The 23,526-nt window shown below is 32.6% G+C and overlaps 1 protein-coding gene and 1 long non-coding RNA gene across 4 annotated transcripts in view; one reads left to right on the forward strand and one right to left on the reverse strand.

Annotated features, from left to right (window-relative positions):
* The window catches only part of LOC100376894 (patched domain-containing protein 3-like), a 33,896-nt gene extending 12,742 nt beyond the window's left edge, over positions 1–21,154 (reverse strand). For all 3 annotated transcript variants that reach the window (XR_014930342.1, XM_085503154.1, XM_002739420.4), the window contains exons 1-9: positions 20,673–21,154; positions 15,444–15,690; positions 14,582–14,652; positions 13,055–13,174; positions 10,955–11,099; positions 9,604–9,701; positions 8,398–8,518; positions 3,282–3,405; positions 276–388 (exon numbers count right to left, since the gene is read on the reverse strand). Coding sequence is in view for 2 of the 3 variants with exons in the window: in XM_085503154.1 (XP_085359280.1) it covers positions 276–388; positions 3,282–3,405; positions 8,398–8,518; positions 9,604–9,701; positions 10,955–11,099; positions 13,055–13,174; positions 14,582–14,652; positions 15,444–15,690; positions 20,673–20,758 (1,125 nt within the window). In the remaining variant the exon portion in view is untranslated. The remainder of the gene's footprint in view (positions 1–275; positions 389–3,281; positions 3,406–8,397; positions 8,519–9,603; positions 9,702–10,954; positions 11,100–13,054; positions 13,175–14,581; positions 14,653–15,443; positions 15,691–20,672) is intronic.
* A 447-nt stretch (positions 21,155–21,601) lies between these two features.
* Positions 21,602–22,469, forward strand: LOC144360557 (uncharacterized). The gene is made up of 2 exons (XR_013422270.2): positions 21,602–21,729; positions 22,348–22,469. It is a non-coding gene; the product is annotated as an uncharacterized LOC144360557 (long non-coding RNA).
* The last annotated feature ends 1,057 nt before the right edge of the window (positions 22,470–23,526 follow it).

The following is a 23,526-nucleotide window of genomic DNA, read 5'->3' on the forward strand; positions in this document are numbered from 1 at the left end:
AAATGTGTAAAACTCGTACTGTTTTTTTTTTAAACCAAAGCTGTAACTTTACACCGAACTGAGACCTGACATGCCCGACCCATGCCTGGCTGACATTGGCACCAGTTTTCAAAATGCACTATTGTAAACATCACGCTGAGCTTATCGGAGAAACAGTCATAATATTATTCCTTCACACGCATTCACTGTAACTGTCATTGGTGACTACCCCAAGAATGTATTATTATCCCAGAATGCAACTGTAAGGTAAATGTCATTACTGTATTTAGACTTACTGCATGCTTAAGAGTCTGTCCTATTTTCTCTGATGTACTACCATGCTGTTTTACTTCAGGAGATAAGTTATTGAGTGCCTGTACAACAACAAACATGTCATCCACACCAATACCTAGGTAGAAATCAAAAAAAGCTTAGAAAGAACTCCCATGTGCTGAGAGTACACATTGAAGACACATTAAAAATTAATTAAAAATTACTTGTATATGAGATATTGATGGAAAAGCTGAAAACTAATTATGTAAATCAGGTAACTAATATGAACAGAACAGAACAGAATTATGAATTATTATGCTAATTAGAGAATATTAACCCAAAATTAATCAGGCCTGTCTATTGTCCTAGAGCATTTATGTACCAAATTTTATTCAACTGTGATGATCAGTAATTAAGATATCAGTGTTAATTAATTACAGTTAAAGTCCTATTATAAACCGCGGTTTATATTACAATGTATCAATTTAAAAATTGGGATCAAAAGCTCAAGTTCGGGGTGCGGTTTATATTACGTACATATTGCAATGGGCGTGGTCATTTTTTGTCCACAACACATGCACAAAACAAACAATACACCGTACAATCTCTTGAATAGGCGTCGGGGAAGAGTGAAAGGCCTTATTTTGGTTCTAAAATAGGCGTTACGAAATGTTGAAAAATTACAGTCAATCAAAAAAATTCCACATGATGCAAAAAATACTCAGTATTTTTAATGTAATATGCATTTACTTTTTTAATTTTCTTGGTAACGAAAAGTATATTCTAACAGAAGTTTCAAATAAAAACACAAATGCACTGCTTAGTAGCAAATGATCACATAACGGTAGCTCGATCCGGCCATGCTGCGGGTCACAAGTGAATAACTTACTTGTTTTCGAAGTGTTGATATTGGTGATTATTATTTAGTAGTGATTACAATAACGCACGAAAAATAAATTCGTTGAATTGTTATAAAATGCAAGTAAAATTCAACTTAGTTTCCCTGTAAGCGAATGATTTCAGTCACATGTAAACAGCCGATACGATATCTGCCATGTTTTTGAATGCTCACGTGATGTATTATTGACCGGATAGGTCAAGTCGCTAATTAACCAATCAAAATGCTGGATGGTGCCCACGTGTCTAAATTACATAGCTCATTTAAATATGTTAATGACAGTTCAGCGACCTCATGGTGAATGCAACACGGAAGAGATTTACCGATAATGTAGTGCGATCTTTTGCCTTTGATTTCCATGGGAAAACGACATGATTTTTTTTTTAAATCAAGAAATTATTTGTTTTCGAAAGATAAATTATTCTTCAATGCTCAGTTTAACACTTTTACGGTGATAAAAGCTCATTGTCTAAAACTTACGAAACACAGACGTATTCAGAAAGAGTATTGACAGAGGTCGCCGCCAGAACAAAAGCAGTTTCATTGCCTGTCTGACATCTTATCACCGCTGAACAATAAATAGGTGTGAATATTTTTAGGCATGTTGTCGAAACAAATGAATAGAATTAGGAACAATGCCGTTTTGGAACAGCTGGTTGAAACAATGAAGTCAGTCACGGTCTTGTTGAATTGGGGGTGCGGTTAGTAATAGGTACTTTTCAAGTTTTCAATTTTTTTTAAGAACTCTTTAACCCCGAAGCCGGAATTGGGGGTGCGGTTACTATTACGTATGCGGTTTATATTAGGACTTTAACGGTATATTAATTAGGTGATTAATAAGCATAAATATTTACCAAAAACTAATTGGGTTTCTGCATAGTTCTCTTTAAAAGTTTCATTAAAATTCATATTGTGGTTCTTTATATATCAGTGGAACATTATGCAAATTAGGTAATTAATATTGGACAGATTGTTACCCAAAACTAATCAAATCTGCGCATTAGTTTGGAGAATCTGTGTGCCAAGTTTCATCAAAATCCAATGAGTGGTTCTTTAGATATAAGTGGAACAGTCATGGAACAGCTAAAAATCAGCTAATTATCATGCAAATTAGGTAGTTAATATGCATGGGATTTTTACCAAAACCTAATCAAATCTGCGCATTGGCCCAGACATCTATGCACCAAGTTTCATCAAAAACTGATGTATGGTTCTCGAGATATCAGTGGAACAGACGGACACACGAACACACACACACACACACACACACACATACAGACACACTAACTGCAAAGACTCCCTTTTTGTGCTTTGTACACAGGAGTCAAAAATATCACTAAGTTAGCCAGTCATATAATTCTAATAGAACCCTCAAGTTTATACCCAGTACAGATGAGCTTAGTGATGTCAGTAACCTAAATATGCGTTTGTCATTTGTATTCCTAAGAAGATCTATTTCACAAAATCTTCTATGTTGCTAAGACGTTCACCACCTCAACAACTATGGTCTCTGTGTGAGCTGCTGCCAAATGCCGGTCGAAGAGCTGATGAAAACAGCACAAACTACAAGACAATTTTGAACCACCAAATTTATATATGTTGCACATGCATCACAATTTCTTTTAGAGTTTTCGATCATTGTTTTCATCAGATGTGGTTGGCAGACAAAAATGCCCGAATATATGCTCACAAGAGTAGCAGACTCCTATTACTAGGTAGGATTGCAGTCACATGTACTCCTATTACTAGGTAGGATTGCAGTCACATGTACTCCTATTACTAGGTAGGATTGCAGTCGCATGTACTCCTATTACTAGGTAGGATTGCAGTCACATGTATCTCAGGCAACTTTTATCAATCAAATGTTATGTTATTTTCAGTATCAGCAAGTATTTCGATAACAAATTCTGCAAGTCAGAGAAAATTGCATAATTTTGTAGGAGTTTCATTGAGATTTTTAAAGACAGTGAAATATTGTCATCATTACCGTAATATTATCAAAGTATTCAAACATGAATACCGAGTGTGACGAAAAATTAAAGTTTATATTACATGGTGATATTAGCTCTGTTCTCATAATCATCTCTCTCTTGTTGATACATAAATTAGATTAGTTACCATAGTTACTCACCTAATAGTAGAAACGGTAGAATAGTGTGTACTGGACCATAAAAGAACCCCATTGCTGAAGATAAACCGATAGAGACCAAAATAGCTAAGCCAGCACAAATGATGCCACCAAGACCAACGTAGATCTAAATATAAAGCAAAAAATATTTTTATTGGTGTACAGTTATTTAACATTGTGATGGCAAAGTTAACTTCTGTCATCTTCCACAAAATTAAACCTGTAGAAATTTTTCCCATAATTTTCACAAGAAAATTAAAGATAAAAAATATACAAATTTGCGAAATGATGTTCATGAATTTTTACGTTCAAATTTAAAAAAAAAAAATAAAGAATGTGAATTATTAATAATATGTTAAATTCGGACACATTGAGCATTTAGCATGGGATGTATTCAGACAATAAACTTCCATTAGATTAATCAGAAAACTATTCATAGCAGAAAGACTAAATGTTACTGCACATGTATGCAATGCATTATGGGAGAGAACTACAAATTTTACACTACTGAGCATGTTACTGTACATATATGCAATGCATTATGGGAGAGAACTTTACCTTTAACACTACTGAGCATGTTACTACGCATATATGCAATGCATTATGGGAGAGAACTACAAATTTTACACTACTGAGCATGTTACTGCATATATATGCAATGCATTATGGGAGAGAACTTCAAATTTTACACTACTGAGCATGTTACTGCATATATATGCAATGCATTATGGGAGAGAACTTCAAATTTTACACTACAGAGCATTTTACTGCACATATATGCAATGCATTATGGGAGAGAACTACAAATTTTACACTACTAAGCATGTTACTGCACATACCTATGCAATGCATTATGGGAGAGAACATATACATACAGGAAAACTATTATCATACCAGGAACTTGCTAAATATTAGGATTCATATCAATATTAACAAATGACACTTCCCAGTGACCCCATTTTTATTTTTATTTTTAGCCAAATAAATAAACAGTTGAACTCTGGTGACCTTGCCCTTTGTTATATAATATAATTCCCTTTATCATAGTTTGTTTCAATATAAATATGCATTGTAATAATTAATTTTGAATACAAACAAGTTTTGGATTAAACCAACAGTGGGGAATCAGTCTACCGAATGTCCTTAAAAGATGTAAATATCTTACAAAAACATTGGTGCCTTATTTGTTTAATTATTTTAAGGGACATAATTTCCAGCTTTATTCAAAGTAATTCAGATATTTTAGTATAAAAACAAATGCCTCATCGCAGAAAAAAAGTGCTGCATTTAGACGTGAATAGATTCATAAACATGCAAGATAACAGAAAATCTTAGCTGGCTATTGTCCAAGTATTTTGTACAGGTGTCTGTCAAAAATTAATGATTCACTGAGACAAATATGAACTGCCTCATTGTGTGACTACTGTATTATACGAAAAGTAAAAAAAAACACCCTCTATGAATAGCTATCATGTTGCAAGCTCTGCTTTGTATGCAAATCAACCTTAATAGTTAGTTGGTGTGCAGTGGAGGGAGAAGTCAACAGTACTGTTGCCTCCTGAGAAACTACATCTTCAAACACTGCAATCTCTGAAGTGCGTTTTTAAACTAGTATTATAAAAACTCTATCATTCTGTTCTAATAGCTGAAACATATTCCTGTAAGTTTTCATTTGTCGAATGAACTGTTTGTCAAATACAGAATACATATATTTTAGTACAATTTTCTTTTCAAAATGTGGATGCAACGCTTTGCTTTTTATGTATTTTTTATGTATTGTTTTTGATTTGATAAGTTTGAACTAAACATATTTTCTATTAGCTTCAGATCTTGATCAAAGTTTGGCACCCAGTTCATAGGAGCTTATATTGATTTTCTGACATCTTGTTTTCTGTAAAGATTTTATTGGTAGGTTTGCAAATGAGTATCAGACTGTGAAACAACTCCCCATGAGTTGGTTTTGAAACCCAGTATAGTATTCCCATGGGATTTAGGGGATACATTACCAAGGATATTATTACAAGATAACTGATTTGCTTCATTGAACACATACAACAATGCATATTTCCACTGAGATCAGTGACCTTTGATGTGTATCACCAGTGATCAGTCAAGTAGAAACAGACAATATATTTTATCAGATTTTCTCAATTTTTGCATGATATTTTAATACAGGACATCTGTTGTTCAAACTCAGGGAAGATTTTATACTGATGAGTAGGGTGACCAAGTTTGATGAAGTTTGGAATAGAATTAGTAAAGTTATTATGCACACAATAACAATTATTAACGACGACAACAACGACAACGCCGGACAAAATTTTTCCCTTAATATACCTTTCCCTTACATCTTTGATGGTACGGGCAAGGTAAAAAAACTGATGTGCATCAGCAACCCGGCCATGAGTGAAATCAATGCCAAGTGTGAAGAAAATTTGTCAAGGCATGCCTGAAGAATAGTGAGTGGATGACATATTCATATGCTGATTTTTTGGGAGAAAAATGGAGATCAGGTGGCCAAAGGGTTAACCAAATGAAAACAAATATTAACATGCATAAGTCACCTATTCTCCCCAAAGCATTTTAGGGTAGCCCCCCCCCCCCCCGGTAACTGTGTGATTTACACCGAATCTCTTGACAGATTTGAAGACATATCCCACCTAGACTGTTCTAGTTTTATTGTCAACCTGTAATGTTTCCAGCATTCTTCAATTAATACATTAAACAAAACAAAAACAGCACTACAAGGAAGTGTGAAATTTGGGTTGTGTTGATGTAAACACATCAAAATAAACAAATAAACAATAAAAGCAAATATACATGACATTAACCCACTAGGCTAGAATTATTTGCAATTGAAAGCAATGATGAAATTGAGAAGAAATTCAGTATCATTATTGCACTTTCAAAGTTTTAAAGTAAATATGGTAACCAAGCAATGCCGGAGAAGTGACTACATCCATGAACAAAATCTATCATTGATCATTCGCAACTAAAGACGTATGGAAAGAAATTTATCGGTCAGCACAAGTAAGCTAAACTGCATTGGGGAGAACACTGTATTTGTACCAACTTTGAACAAAATCGGTCAAGGCAAGTCCAAGGTATGATGATGGACAATATGACACACAGACACACGCACAAATGGATGGGCAAATGTGTGGATGGATGGACAGAAAAAAAAACAATGAAATAATTTATAATGCAAGGAATATCTTCATTTATATGAATTTATACAGCTGTCTTATATTACTATGCAATGAAACTAAGATAGTTTGGAATATTTGTTTTACATTTATAACACTGAGTCGAAATCAACATGAGAGCGCATAGTAGAGTGAGGACATTAAATTACAATAATACCATTATTATTGGAAGATGGTCATACAGCTCTGTCATGTAGTCTCAGACACAGATCACAGTTTCTGTGGCAAGATACACTTTATGGCAGCCATTGCAATTTAATTTTGCACACAAAGAAAGGGTCAGGAGAGATATAACAGTGACATTCAATACCCGGAACTGTTGTCTAGGACATAAAAAGAAATTAAAATTTAAAAATGATTGCACTACCATATATGTTCAATACATGGGTGATCTTTGGGACGAAGGGTCATATTACTGATGGAGTTCAAGATGTGAAGAATATTGCTATCAGTATCATATTTAGGCACCAGGCAATAGTGAAAAACATTCATTAGTCATTGAAATTTCACAGTTTAAAAAAAAACTTGATGATGTTGAAATAAAACAATATATGAACATATTGTTTTAGTAGCGATCGATCACGCTTTTCCACAGGTGAATAACTTGCTTGCTATTGAGTTGAAACAAACATTGATTATAACTGTACTACTGTTTGTCTTTGATCCAAGTAATAAAGTCATATTAGAATTACCCAGCATGCAATAAATGCAAATATGTACTGTAAAAGGGTTTATTATTCACTGGGTTTTAATTTTCCTTATTTCACTGACTTGGAAAAAGCGCTAAATTAAAACCCAGTGAGTATATAAAATATAGCAAGAAGACATTATCTAAATGATAAAACTGTGAATTTAAAACCCACTGAATATGCCTGACATGGTAAATCAGCGAAATTTAAACCCAGTGAAAATTAGTCATTTTACAGTACTTTTATTGGAGATGCAGTTCCTTGAGATATGATCCTGCGCATGTACTGCAAAAAATCAGCTCAATTGTTGTTGCATTCTTGTGATCGGATAATTCTATGGCATTTATGAAGGCCACTGAAACTCTTGTTTAGAACCACAGACAAAGTTTCACTGTAATAAAAATTCATGATTCTTACTGACGCGCCAAATTAAAGCATTTTACAGGATATGCTCTTCAGTACTGTACATCCCTGATCTTAAGCTCAGGGGCATAAACATGTAAAATAGGAAAAATTGAGGGATGGGCTTATACTCAAGGACCAAGGTTTACAATTGTAACAATCTTAACACCCATGGAAAATTATCCAAAGTACATCTTTTATTCACCATGCAGGGCTTGGGTATTTTTACATCTTTTTGAAGAAGAAAAAAAGCGGAACAAGTCATCCTACAGTTTCACAACACTTTTAAAATGAAGAAACAAACATGTTCATAAAAATACACATATTTTATTAAAATATGACTTACATACTATCTGAATCACGGTGTAAAAATGGGTCGGGTCTGTGGGGAAACAGTCCGAGGCAAGATCTTTATCATTATCTTCGTTGTGGAATGTTTCTGATCGTACCAAACTCTCTATGCAAAGCAATTCCTGCCATGATGCTTTTCACCATGATTTGACTGAAACAAAGTCCTTTGTCCTAACAGGTCCAAGTCTTTCATTAACCAATCAAATGCTGTGTCATACTGACGATGTTTTCCCGATTATTGATGATGTAATTTTTTTAATGTGGAAGTGAATTTTCACACACATATTTTAATAAATGTCATCGTCGCCCGATAAAAAACACCCTGGACGTATAATCGAGGATGCCCTCAACTCGTTAAATGTCTAAAAATAGAGGGGGGGCTTATACTCGGGAAGGGGCTTATGATCGGGAAGTACGGTATATTTACAAATTCACTTGGGCATCACAGAACAGCCATTGTAGTCTACCTACCTTATGTTCTACCATAGTGAATCTTCCAATCATGACAATGGCATACAATAAAATTAGCATATAGCCAGCAGATAGCAAGGGCACATCACTGGAAATAGTGTTACCGGTTTCTTCTCTTAAACTGTAATTGTAACAAAAGTCAAATATTATTAAATATTCAATATGGACAAGAACATTGCAATTTTGCATGTTATTTTAATACATTGTATACATTGGACTGTGATCATGACACAAATTAAAACAATGTTCTTATAGGATACTTTGCCAAGAATTAATTTGATGTGAAGACATTTTCTAATAAATCAGTTGTGTAAATCACTGCATATGCATATTATTATTTCTTATACAAATAATCTTGTGTGTTTCCTAAATGCAAAAATTAGTTTACGATAAATCTTAACCCTATTTGTTCTACAACATGTGGACTAGAATTATTAAAAAAATATATGCCTGACTTTGTGTAGGATCATTTGCAGAAGTTAAAGCATAATTTGGTAATCTGACATTCATATTATTGTTATTATAACCCACTATGCATCATAGTCAACTATTCTCACTTTTCACAAAATATTATATCAATATACGTTTACGAAAAATGTTATCAAGATCTGTAGCCACAGGGAAATTATTTCTAACATTAATAAAAACAAACTAACAAATTACATGAAAATATGCAGCGTATTGCTTCAAAAGTGTGGTCATGAAAATGCTTGTAAACGAATGTGTTATCTGCTAATTCAGCAATGAGTGAATACAAAAAAATGGTATACTGTGAAATACATTTGTATTTTATTTTAGCTGGAATTAATTTTCACTGAAAAGACTTTTGGGGTGATTTGTATGATTAAGTTTAATTTCACTGATTTTTGATGAGTTAAATGTAAAACATAAGAAAAAAGGTATATTTGCTGGATTTAATTTTTCACTGAATCATCCCTTCACCGAAAATAAATTAAATCAATATTTTACAGTAAGTAGCTTCTCCCCTTACGTATTTGAATTTGTCATAGTATAGTATGTTTGCTATAAGCTATACATCGCTGCAAAGTTATTGAGTATCCAGATTTAATTTCTTTCTTGAAGTTCTAAAATCATGTTTTTACAATGTTTTCATGAACATTTATGTCAGTTTACAATATTCAATCCACCACAAGGTTTCAGTGAAGGTTGACAACTTAATCACTGGTGATAACCTAGAATACGTACCTTGTTTGAGTGAACCCATACACATTATCCACATCAGGGTAATTTTCTAGCCTTAATAAAATAAATTCAGATTCCCAGGCCTGTGCAGCAAGATCAATCTGCAACATACATGATATGATACATATTTGATTCAAAAGCCACTCTATGAACTGAACCCTTTTTTGTGTCATTTACCATTGGTTTCATTCTATGGTAAAAAGGTCTCACCATAAATACAGTATTTTTACAGCATTTTTCGGTTGAACCTACAGGATGGATACTTCTGGATATCACGAATTATTAACAAATAATCTGAGAATTACAATTTATTTTTACATGGATCATCCAAAAATGGCAATTTTTGTAAATGTGCTGGTGTTTTATTTTTTTTCGAGCAAATATTTTGCATTGAGCAAAAAACAAGTTGCTGTGTTCAAATCAATATGCACTTTGAAAAAAAAAAAAACTGTGACAATGTTTCCAACCGTATTCATCAAGTTGACTGTTCGCAAACAAAAACTTAAAAAAGTACAGGGTAGCCAATAGAATTAGGTTTACTTTGATACTCGTTTGATCAAACTGCATGCATTTGTAGACATGCAACCAAGAAATCCAATATAATATTTTCTGTTATTAACATATTTTCATACATACCATCTACTAAAATATCAAAACAATAAAGCTACCGTAAAGATATCAGAAAGCAACTTTAAACCATCAGTTGATTTTAAATTTTGCTTTACTAACCTTCAGTAACATTCAATATGGACGAGAAAGTCACAATGAATTTATTAAAAAAAATATTATAAACTGAAAACTTATTAAATTAAATTTATTGAATATAATTATAAGTATTCATATCAATAATAATATAAGAATTTTTCAGCCTAGGTAACAAATTTGAAGTCATGAAGTAATGCTTTCACGTTACGTAATTGCAAATTACATGAAGATAAAATAAAAAAATTAGACAATTAAGATTCTAAAAATAGTCTATATGATAACCCATTTTTTTCCTCATATTTTCTGATATATATATGGCAAGCAACTATAATAATTATTGAATTAAAAGGCGGTGGTCGTCATGCCACGTCCAGTTCAACGTGCGACTCATAAACGACAAACACAACGCATGTAAAATACATTGTTTGTTTACATGAAATTTAACCATGCACTGCACGACGACCACCGCCCTTCCAGATAATCACATGATTTTCCATTTGTTTCAAGCTTGTTTGAAAAGCAAACAATTCATTTTAAACATGAATAATTTGTTTCCATATTTATTCCAAAGATGCTATCAAGACTTGTGGGCTACGAATATTTGGTCAAAAATAAGAAGTTTTATTTTGTTAGTAACAAATGTATCTACCTCTCTCTTAGATACAGGATCGTATTCTCTATTATCTTCCAAAAAATACGTCATAATTGTTGCCTTAGCAGCAATAATTCTTCCATCATCTTCGGTAACGTCACCAAGCCATTTCTCAACATCAATTGGTGCAAAGGTAACTGGACTGGCAAAGGAAAAAAATTTAAGAATTACCATAATGACTTAAATTTCAGGTGCAAGCTAAACTAGCACAGCTGATGTAATACAGATTTTTTCATGGCTCAATTTTATGATAGTTGTATTTGAACAAAATTGACTAATTGATAGATTTACAAAATTGATGAAATCGTAACATATTGTCCATTTGAATCTAAATACATGTGGCAAAAGGAAAATAAACACAGAAGCAGTTTAAATGTTTTATATTTTCAATTGAATTTAAAAATAACTTTTTTTTTATTACATGTTTTAGAACTTTTTCTGCAGTTGCACTAAAATTCACATTATCACCAAAATGATAGTTTTCATTTATAATTTTATAAAATTGATAATAAAAATTGTCCATATAAGGACATTGTATTACTTCATTGCTGTACCTGCACAGTATCAACAAATTAATGGATTGAATTTACGATGTTATAAATGATGTTATAAAATCAAATGATTTTGAACTTTGATTTTGAATTTTTTTTTTTTTAGTTGAAACACCTATCTTTTAAAAGAAACATCAAAGCAACATCAAATATGTATAGTACATTACGCGTAAATACTTTTGTGTTTGTTGAATCCCGTGTGATGTTTTAACATTTTGTTTGTAATGTTTTCACATTTAATTTTAAAAATAACAAGAGGATTTGAAGTTCAAAAACTGGACTATTACTGTGGACAAAAATGGCTTTGTTTTATTTTATACTTGCAATTAACTTTTGTTTACAAAGAAGCATGAATGTTTAATGAATTGATTACAAGCTGTACAAGTTTTTCAACTAAAAGTCACTGTGATTGATTTTCTTGATTGGAAATAGTGGTAAATGTAATAACAGCAAAAGTCATCTTAAGGTAGAAGCCTACTCATATTGTTTGAGAAATTTGGTCACAAATCGCATGACAATGTTCATTGGTTTATTATGTAAAATCATGAAGCTATTGTCTCATGGCACCATAAAATAGCATTCTATTGTGTGTTACAGTGATGTATTTTGAGAAACTTGTACTAATTTTTTTCAAAAATAGCTATTTTTAGAACAATTCCATAGAGCGCAATGTTAAACAAAAATTGCATTTTTCAACACTTTTTAAAACCCAGATTTTTGAAAAAATTCAGGAAAACAAAAAGTAGGCCATCACTAACAATATATTATTTTTTCAGCCTATGTCACCAGCCTACAGTTTGAGATATGGCATAATATCTCTGCCATAGGAACCTATGGTAAAAGCACTATAATACTGCCAAAATGGCAGCTATCCACTAAAATACAACCATGATTTTCTCAAAAATTAACCTGGTGACCCCCATTTTTTTCAAGGTCAATATTAAGAATTAAGAAATTCTGGGTTTTTGAAATCATGAGTAGGCATCTACCTTAAGGTGAGAATGTTTAATGTTTTGAGCAAATAAAACAACAAAATGAAATGTACCGGTGTACAGTTGTATTTACATGCCAGCTCCCTGGAAATATACACATTGCTGTATGTAATTACCTTATCTTACTAATTCTTACTTATTTATCAAACTAATTTATATCTGATGTATTTATCCATGCTATTAACTTAGACTTGAACTCAGAGATTAAGTTTTCTTGTGGGCTTGAGATTATTTTTTTACTATTTAATTTTCTGTATTTTTGTTAAATGTTAGAAATATGAATTTTAGTGCCCTGAACATTGGTGATTGTGGCTTCCTGTTTGATTTGAGTTTGAACTGCATTTGCTAAAACTTATGAATAGAAGTTTTTGGACATATGTGGATTTACTAAGATTTGATTCTGTTTTAATTACTGCAGCCCAAAGTATTTACACATACTTACATACTATTAAATATAACACATAATTGCTCCAAGATCTCAAACAAAATCCAGGAGCGATCTCATAGTTTAACTTAGCTTGAAGATAAGTCAAATAAATATGGTGAGCACAAACCTAGAAATATTGTCTTGATTAATCCTATCTAGGATGTCTTCTTGTGTAAGTCCTAATATAGTAGTCTCATTAAATGCCCATAGTTCTAATAAACTGTTTGACCAGCATGACCCGGAAATTCTGTGTGAAAAAAAAAACATGCCATCAAATAATAAGTTGCGGTGTTGGACGCGAGAGGTGCGCAAAGTATAATCGGGCAAAAGCTATCAATTCAGGAATTGGGAATTGTAACAAGACCAAGATTCTTATGATGTAGTAAGCTGGTAGTAAATTTAAGAAAAAATACAACAAAATCCAAAATTGTCTTGGTCTTGCATTATATCTTGTGTTGGTTTAATAAAATTAGCAGAAGATGTTCACAAATTACTTTAGGTTGATACAGAGAAAATCAGTGTGGTTCAACAATTGAATAATGACAGTCACACAGTTTGCATTTTAAATGTTTGAATAAAATAAAGTTTAGACTTAATTAACACACACTGACTCAAATAAGTCAGAGACAATCATGGCTCTCACTTTTGAAATCTCAGTACATGCAGAGCATTGAAAGTAGGGAGGCACAAGCCATATTGTGTGAATAGTTAGGAATCAGTTCTTGTTGTCAATAGAGTTGAGTGGAAACGCAGCATGTTGCAAAATGTACAGTAACAACCAATACATTTCCGCACTGTACGAATCAGAGAATAATGTAATTTTTTTCTTACAATGCTAACATCACAAAAAAAAATAGCTCTTCTTCAATTCTTTGCCATTTCTTTGTATGATGATAAATATCATAACAGCAAATAGCATCAGATTATAGATGTGCAGAACATGTGTATCGTCTGCCATGTTTGGGTCAACAGATTGACTAATAAAGACAAGATTTGACACAAGGCAATTGCATGGATCCCAGAGAATCTTGATCAAAATGAATGCAATTAGCTGTAATCCCTTTGCAAACATGAATCATTGGAAATACTCAACATGTGCCGAGATCTAGTAACAAACACAGCTACCGGTAATGTATCGGATGATCGTATTGTGTACATGTACCGATTATATATGCTTGTCGCTGGTTACTCTGAATGCATGACGTCACACTAATGGTCACTGGGTGTTGAAAAAACATGCTATCCCCATTTTGATGACAGATCTTGAGATTGATTCAACTATACTGACTGTACCTGCAAATTATTGTTTTAGTAAACCAACAAACAAAATAAAATATTGCACGTTGCTTATTATGAACTACTGAGTTGAATAAAGCTAAATAAAGACTGGTGTGAAGCTGATATTTTTAATAGACTGATGTTTTTGTAATTGTCAGAAATGAAGCTGTACACAAACTCACCAATTTTGAAATGTTAATATTTGTAACAATAAATTTGACTGGTTGATAACCTTGCTATCACAGCCAATCAGATACAACCTCTAACATACATATGCTCATAAACAGAGCTACAGCATGGGTTCATGGAGAGAGGAATTTCTGAATGGAAACAAAATGGTGCGAGCAGTTGATGAATTTTGTATGCCTCGACTTACCTGTAGCACACACTTTCCCAGTCTTGTCCCGATGCATTCACAGTTCTAGCAGACTGGTCTATTGTTAACATCTATGGAAAAAAAATTGAAATGATATTTATTAAATTATATATAAAATGTGTATCTAATGTATGTAATAATGGACTTGAACCCTAATAATTAGACACCTCTTTAATAACGAATTAGATGAAATTTCGTTAAAACAACACAGTTTTTATTTTTATGCCTAAAAGAAAAATCTGCATCATTATTACAAAATGGTTTTCAATTTTTTTTTTAGATAAATAAATTCATCTGTTTACTATGAGATATATCATTTTTTATTACATAAATTAGTATAAGTTGTCTATGTCATACTCTACCCACAATCCTTTGCTGAATAATTAAGATAGTGGACTATACTGTATATATACTGATAAAAAGATAAATATCTAGAGAAAATTGCATTTTCCTGCATTTGAGGAGCTCTTTCATCTGCTAGCGATATGTTGTTAGCCTAGACCTAATGTTCAGTATATGTTTCCACAATTCACACATATTCAGACTTCCTTGTAATATTCCAAAGACCCTAGAAAGTTTTATGAATGATCTCAGAGAGCAACTTTAAAGTTGCTTTCTAAAATTTATTGTCCAATATATACTATCAGTGTGATTAGCAGGAAGTAGTTTTATTAATATATTACTGGCAAGAATTTGTTCCACATAGAAATGAATTAATACATTGGCAAACTTTGTTTTGTTTTTGTTTGCTTAGGGGGTTGAAGTTATTTATTGTTGACCCAAAAAACATCTTATTTTTTCGCTATGATTTTTATCATGAAATAAATCATTAAAAATGAACTTTTGCAAGCAGGAAACTTACAGATTGTAATACAGATGGTGTTAGCACGTTATCAGCCTCTATGATGAACTGTGAAACTCTGATACCATTGGAGAAAAATTCTTTCACCCATGCCTGGTGATTAATAGACACTGAACCGATTGGAACCCAAAGTTTTTCCTGTCTGTTCTCTTCTGTAAATCCAAGCATACCAACTCCACATAAACCACCGATAATCATGCCACACAGAATAGTCAACCACGGGTGCTTCCCAACAAATTTACCATGTCTAAAAAAAAGAAAATTAAAAAAAAAAAAAAAAATTATGTAAATAATCACATAAATGTATATAAATTATTAATTTAAAACACAATTCTCACAATAAATATTACAACTGATTACCAATAGCTGCAGTCTAATAAAACAACCAAACTTTTAATAAAATATTGCACTTGATACACAATACATGTAAAGACTTCCCAAAAGTGTCTTAGACAAAAAAAAGTCATTGTCAATGACCCCGTCATGTTTTTAGTGACTTTGTCAAACAATGAAAAGCATGCATAATCAGATTATGTTCGAATATTGGGATAGTATTTAGCATAACTACAAATGTGCATGAAACAGGTATAAAGACTAAGTTTGAATGAAATTGGTCAGGCATGCCCAAGGAACTGTTAATGACATTTCCAAATGTTGATTTTGGGACAATTAATGGCTGTCAGTTAAAGGTCAACAAAATAAAACAAAGCAATATTCACATGTATCATGAAATCAGTCCAGGCATGCACAAGAAATGACAATCAGAAGAATGCACGTGACAGTCAAAAGTCAGCAATTTTTTATCAACTAATCAAATCAATGGATTTGCAGCAGTCACATCAGATGCTCAGTAGACGTACTCGAGAAATGATACAGACAAACAGCAACTATTTAGAAGACAAAATTGATTCAAACTTGACCAAAGGCCGTTGAAAACAAACGGATGTGAATATGCACAATTTCATTGAAATTCAAAAGTAATTTAACCCATTATATCTTGCTTTTGTACCAAATTTAAACCCAATTTGTGAAATCATCTCTGTAAAATGAACAGAACACATATAAAAAAACAAAATGACCACCAGTCCGCTATTTTGAATTGAATCAAGAAAAAAAATGAAGTGCATCAGTAATCCACCATGACTGATGTCAATGCCAGGAATGTGAATGAATCGGTCAAAGCATGCTAAAAAACATTTGACATGTTTGAATTTTGTGAGTTTATTCATTTTTAACGAAAATGGTCGCCATTCGATTTAATATCTTGTCTTTGTGCAAAATTTAACCCAAATATGTATCAAATCACGAAAAAAAATGACGTGTATCAGTAACCATCCATGACTGATGTTAATGTCAAGTTTGAATTAAATCAGCCAAGGCAAGTCCGAGAAACGGTTGATGACATGTCCAAATGATGATTTTTGGTGTTTTGGGGAACAAAAAATGGCCGCCAGTTGGTCAAAAGTCAACCAAATCAAAAATAAATCGATGTCTAGCATTATGACTTGTCTTTGTAACAGATTTGAAGAAAATCTGTCCAAGCGTCTATGAGAAATAACGACAGACGTGGGGACGGACGCACCCACGAATGAACAACTGAACAGAACCCAAATCATAAGTACCCGTTTTTAAGTTCTAAAAAAAAATAAACATTTTTAAGAACAAGGAATGTAAAATACATTTTATAGTATTCTTTAACTTTGTTATGAGAATTAATAAAAGTAATTTCTTTTTTTAAATTTCTTATAAAGGGCCTATGAAATGTTCACTGTCAATTTTCATTTTTCAAAGCCCTGGTTTGCCTCTAATGATGATTTGCACCCCTTTTACTTTCTAAACTCTAAGGCTCTAAATCTTGTCCAAAATATACCAAAATATAGGTACTTTGGTTATAAATAAATAAATTGTTTCAAAATTATGGGTTTCCAACACAAATTGAGCAAAATGGCATTTATATCAACACTTTTCTTAAGGGCTATAAGTACCTACTAAACCTGATGAATATTACTATGTGGGACTATCAGTTATTAAAAGTGGTAGCTAATTTCAAGCACACACACTACTCTTCTTGTATACTAATAAGGCTACACACCCAATTTTTCCCATTTATCGTGTTTTCACTTTTATCTTGATTTAATACACCTCAATGATTTTCATTGGTTATGCAATTTTTTTTTTTTTATGTGCGATTCCTGTACTGCGTATGATTGGAGCGGTTGTATGTTTTCTCTTAATGCAGTCCATGTCAATTCTGTAATACTCAGCACACTACCGGATATTGTGCATAAAATGGGAGAGAACGTCCAATTCTATGTAATGAAAAACGTATTACACTGGAAACGTACTAAATAAAATCTCAATTCTTTGAAATGCTTAATAACATTGAAATTCATATTGGGGATTTCACAAGAGGAATTTTACATGAGTTTTAACAAGTACAACATTTATATCAGACCAGCCTAAATCATCCATAACTGCGTGGAACGACATATTTGTATTGTATGCTTTTTAATTTGTTGTTGCCTGCCTTGCTTTGTACAAATCAACACTGCTTCCATAGTTAATTGATGGCATTATGATAGTTTTCCACACTGAGTACATCTCCATATTCAAAACGATTGAAACAGTTGTTTTGGTTAATAAGAGGTTAACACCTCTATAGAATCTTTATACTGGTAACTGGCTTAGCAATTAATTCCCACCACCGATTAGATAGTGTCACCGCATTTTGGCTCATTTTTAACAAATCCAAAGCACTCTGCATATCCTTACATTGAATGTGTACTATGTTTGAATTTAAAGTTTTGATGATTTTTTTTTAGTTCTTGTGGATTTTTGACAGTCGTTTGTTTTGTGTTCTTGGAATTGTATTTTCCTACAGAAAATTAATTAATTAATTAATTAATTTATTTATTATTTTATTTATTAATTTATTAATTTATTTATTAATTTATTAATTTATTTATTTATTAATTTATTTATTAATTTATTAATTTATTTACTTATTAATTTACTTATTAATTTATTTATTTATTTATTTATTTATTTATTTATTTATTTATTTTTTTATTTTTTTATTTATTTATTTATTTATTTATTTATTTATTTACTCACAACATCCCCCGGAGGGGATGAAAAGGGTTACAAATCAGATTTAGTATTGACATTTTCTCATCACTTAGTAATGATATGATTTTCATTACTAAATTTGTCAAAATTTAGTATACATTTATTAGGTACAATGTAAAGTTTTAATCTTATTTCATTGTAATGAGGACAATTTATGACAAAATGTTGTTCATCTTCAACATGGTCATTGTCGCACATATTGCAGACTCTGTCTTTAAAATCCAATCCTGTATGCCGGCCTGTTTCAATTTTCAGACAGTGGTTGCCAAGTCTAAATTTTGTTAAGGATTTGCGAAGTTCACTGTTTTTTATAATTGGTAACGGGTAAGTAGTTTTCTTGTTCTATTTTGGTTTTAAAAAGTTTGTAGGTTCTTAGTTTATTTTTAGAATTTGATTTTTTCCTATTGTCATTATTTAATTCATTTTTCCACTCAGTTGTAAACTCTTCTGTTAAATTCTTATCAATTGTTTTGAATTTTGATAATGAGATAATATTTGTTTCATTTAAAAGATAAGAATGGTTTATATTTTTTAGTATCAAATCAAGATTTTTAAACCATTTACTTTTAATAATTTTATTGACATAGTATACTTCTCGAAGTAGAGTATTTGTAGAATTTGCAACACGATTGGCATATTTATCATTTGTTTCTTAAATAAAAGAATCAAGAGGTAATTTTCCCAATTCACTATATATTGCCATGATTGGTGTATTTTTTGAGATACCAAGAATGTACCGATAGTAAGTAAGCTGGACATCCTCTACAATTGATTTTGTAGAACTTTCTTCACCCCAAATGTCACTTCCATACACAATAACTGGTCTGATAAGTTTATCAAATAGTGACAGTAGTATGGACATGTCCAGATTACCAGATCCAATTTTGGTCTTTAATGAGAATAAGGCTTTTATTCCTTTTCTTTTTAGGTTTTTCATGGCATCTTTAAATTTACCATTTGGACTCATAAATAGTTATGTTATTTCCACTTTGCCGTAAGTCCTATCCGGTACAATTGTACCCTCGAGTCTCATGTTGACCATGTCCCGGCCCGCTTACTTACTAACTGACTGGCAAGTCATATCCGTAAAAATAGAATATTATTTTATTTGAATATTTGTAAGAATATTTCTGATAATTTGACTAGTTTATAATTAGGGTAGGGACATGATATTTTACTAGCTCTTTTTGAGCTATTTATCATGTTCCACATCATAATGACAAAGCATTATGTATTTAGCAAGTACCCTATTGTATTTACTTTATGGTGAAATAAAATATACAATACAATACAATACAATACAATACAATACAATACAATACAATACGATTTCACATGCAGAAATTGAGAACCACAAACGTAGACAAATTACATCAAAATGAACACTAAATACAGCTATCCTGAAAAGGAATGTTGAGTTCCTGGGTGTGCGTCTTACCATGGAACTATAGTTCCATGGTCTTACCATGAAGGTAATACCTCCATGGTCTTACCATGCGTACAGTGGCGTGATTTTGGAGAGTAGAGCTAGAGGACTGATTGTACGCGAGACGTTCCAATAAGAAATTGTTTAAAAATTTTAATTAGATATCAAAATCTTCTAATACCAAAAAACAACGTTGTTATGTTTCTAGACACATAACGAAATCGAAACCACAGTCCCTCCTCTATGGGAAATAGTTTATTAGAGGGACTGTGTCGAAACAAATGAAACCATTCGATCAACCTTGAACAACCTTGAAAATCGGGTCATCGACCTTCCGTTTACGAGCGAAAAAAGTCAAGGATAAACACGACATATTTTCGCCCAATCGTCCATGATTTTTTGAAAATATCATTTAATTCAGTCCAGCGATATTAGTAGGTTATTTATCAGAGACACCCGGGAAACACATTTTGAGAAGTGAATCACTTCGGCCAAAGGACCGAGGGACTGTATCTCAAAAACATATTTTATATAGGGTACAAAAAAACATGAACAAGAGACATACAAGTCTACATTCGTGTTTTTCACGATATTATTATTATTATGGTTATTAGACATTTGTTCATGAACAAACCATGATCGAACATCGTAATTTGGCAAAGGTGAATTATTACCTGTAAAACAGCCTTTCCAAAGCCGTTACCAGTGCATTACTGCACGACTTCAAACAACCGTGAGGTTTTTCTTCATCATTCGCCATCGCTTTCAGGCACACGCAGCAACACACCGGGCTTCTACAAAAACTGTGTGTAGCGGACGTCAACCAGTCAACAGGGGCGCGTTCAGTAAACAAAAGCGTTCGCGAACGGTTTGAACGGTGGCGCTTTTCGGTGAGACGTACTGTCCGTTAACTACAAACGTTCGCGAAAATGGCCGTTCCGTTGGTGAGCTCTTTTAATTGACGATTTTTTGGAAGATGGTGTGAATGCCGATGCGGCAAACTTTGCGGCAAAGTCAAGCTTAACTTTTTCAAAGGCTGCAATTTTAGTTGCGTTGACATCGACACAGAAAAAGGTGCCGGTGCGCATAAACAACTACGTGGAAACTGTGGTTTTCATGTAAACCATCTAGACGCATTGTCGTAATTGTAATCACGTGGTCAAAATGCGCCCTCATTGACAATATCGGCCATGTTTTGTAAAACATACTTAGAAGGAGCTCGTTATGGTAACGACTGTAAACGAGGCGAGTAGTTATGTAATGTTAAGAGTGAAGCTCACAAAAAGTGTCACTAAGCGTTACGTAATGTGACCAAGTAGACAGAAATTAGAGTTGTGATTAACAACAAATCACTGAAAGGTGGCGAAGTAACACATTTTGGGTCGAAATTGTCGTTATCTGTCCAGCATTTGATCTGCCCCCCCCCGCTAAAAAAATATATAGTTATGTCAGTCCTTTTCGCGATATATGATGAGTTGATAATCGAACATCGACGGTATCGATTTAATAATGGTGCCATCAGCGCCAATCCTCGATAGATGTCAAGGTTACACAGTGCGGTCGCCGAACCCTCATTAACATATTTAAATGAGCCGTGGTAATTTGAACTTTGACCCGTTAGTGTCGCCATTGTTTCGAACTGAGAAACAGGGCTATTTTGGCTGCTACACTTGATTGAAAATTACATATTGTGTGAAGTACGGAAACCAAAATTACTGTGATCGGTGAAAGGTATGTATCAATAGGTGTGTGCAGGTGACTTTTTATGAACTTATTTGGGTTAATTTAATTTTAATTTTGCATTGATTTTTTAACCCGCAAATCAGTGTTCGTTTACGTGTCTCTTGCAAATTCTTCGGCGGACTGTTACACAACATTGTTGTGAAATGAAACAAAAATTTACTGAAAATATACACAAGTGTGATCGTGTGTGAGAAATTCTGTAAGTTTCCAGCGTCTCTCTAACATTTGGAATCTTTTCGTGCCAATGTCAATTTTCCCGCCACAAAAAGGGCGCCAAAATAACAGCTGACCTACATGACAATATTATCTGAAATTGACTTCAGTTTCACTGACAAACGTAAAAGGCGAAATTATAGTATTTATTTGTTTAGTTTTTATTGACTATTTATTTATTTATTTTTGAGGGCTTTGAAGAAAAAAGGAACAAGCAGTATTTTGTTGAAACCATGGAACTGAGAATATTCTTGGCTCTATGTTGAAACCTACGTGACTATATAAATTCGTTTTGCAGCACTGTGCGTTTTTGTTTTTGTTACTGGTTATTCTATATTCTTCGTTTTATAAATAATATAGTAATTGTTTGTATTTTTTTCTTTTCCCTTTCAGACTACTGTGCTACTTGCTAAATTGTTACTTGGAAGAGCTGTTTGCAGTCACTCTGCCAAAATAATTTATGTTTATATGTATAGTTTTGTGGTAAAATAAACCACCAATGAAAACACAATAAATATTTTTAATTTTTATTTTATTTTCTCTATCCTTTTTGACATTGTTGCATATTTGTGACAGTTTTACTTGGACCTCTAACACTAACAGTACATTTGAGTTGAACATAAGCAGAAAAGTGACACGTTCACAATTCTGTATCACACCATGCAACAATAGTAAATTCAGTCTGTGGTGAGATATGCCTTCTTACATTTCTCATTTTTCTTCCTTTTCTAATGCCCCTCTTTGTTTACTATTGTTGCATTTCTATTTTTATGGTACTCAAATGTCTTGAATATATAATTTCTTTAGTATATAAACATTTCTTTCCATCACAGTTTATCACATATCCAAACATCTATCAAGATGAAATAACACCATACTAAAATACAGAAACAAACGCAACAAGTCTGATTTGTGTGATGATTTGGTTTATTTTGATATAAAGGGTATGTTCGCTTTCATCATATTACTTGGCCTTGCTTTCTTGCAAGAGGACTGTCTGTTTTCTGTTCATAGCTGGATCTTGGAAGGTATTGTTGTGATCTTTTCTCTCCTTCACCAACTTTGCTTTGTTCCTTGCATCCAAAAAATATGCCTTATTTGGGAAAATATTAACTCGTATCTTTCTTCCTTTGGACATTCCGTCTGCTGAGCCTAACTTCCACTCCAAATTTTGTTTTGGATCAAAAAGGGGCAGGATGTCATTTCATCGGGGCCTGGCAACTATTAAAATGATGCACAGAAAAGTTAACAGAATTCAAAAGAGGCTTGATAATGGTGGTACATCTTACAAGTTGAATGAGAATTTATGTGACTTAAGAAGTTTAATAAAACTTATGCTGAAGGTAAAGTGGTGTTGTCATGGCGATTGCTTGACATCTCAGTTTCTTGATTATCTTTCGTGGAGCAATACCATGTTAAAGCAATATTATGGAAATTGCCAGTTTTCAGAAACAGTTTCAACTGAGACAACTCTAGTTCAATTTCATGATCATTCAGTTGATGACATTCTTGCTTTTCTGCTAGCTGTATCTGCTTGTATGTACTTTATTTTTCCATACATGACCAATCCAT

This window comes from Saccoglossus kowalevskii, chromosome 9, assembly GCF_978046115.1.
Source record: "Saccoglossus kowalevskii chromosome 9, keSacKowa6.1, whole genome shotgun sequence".
Lineage (NCBI taxonomy): Eukaryota > Metazoa > Hemichordata > Enteropneusta > Harrimaniidae > Saccoglossus > Saccoglossus kowalevskii.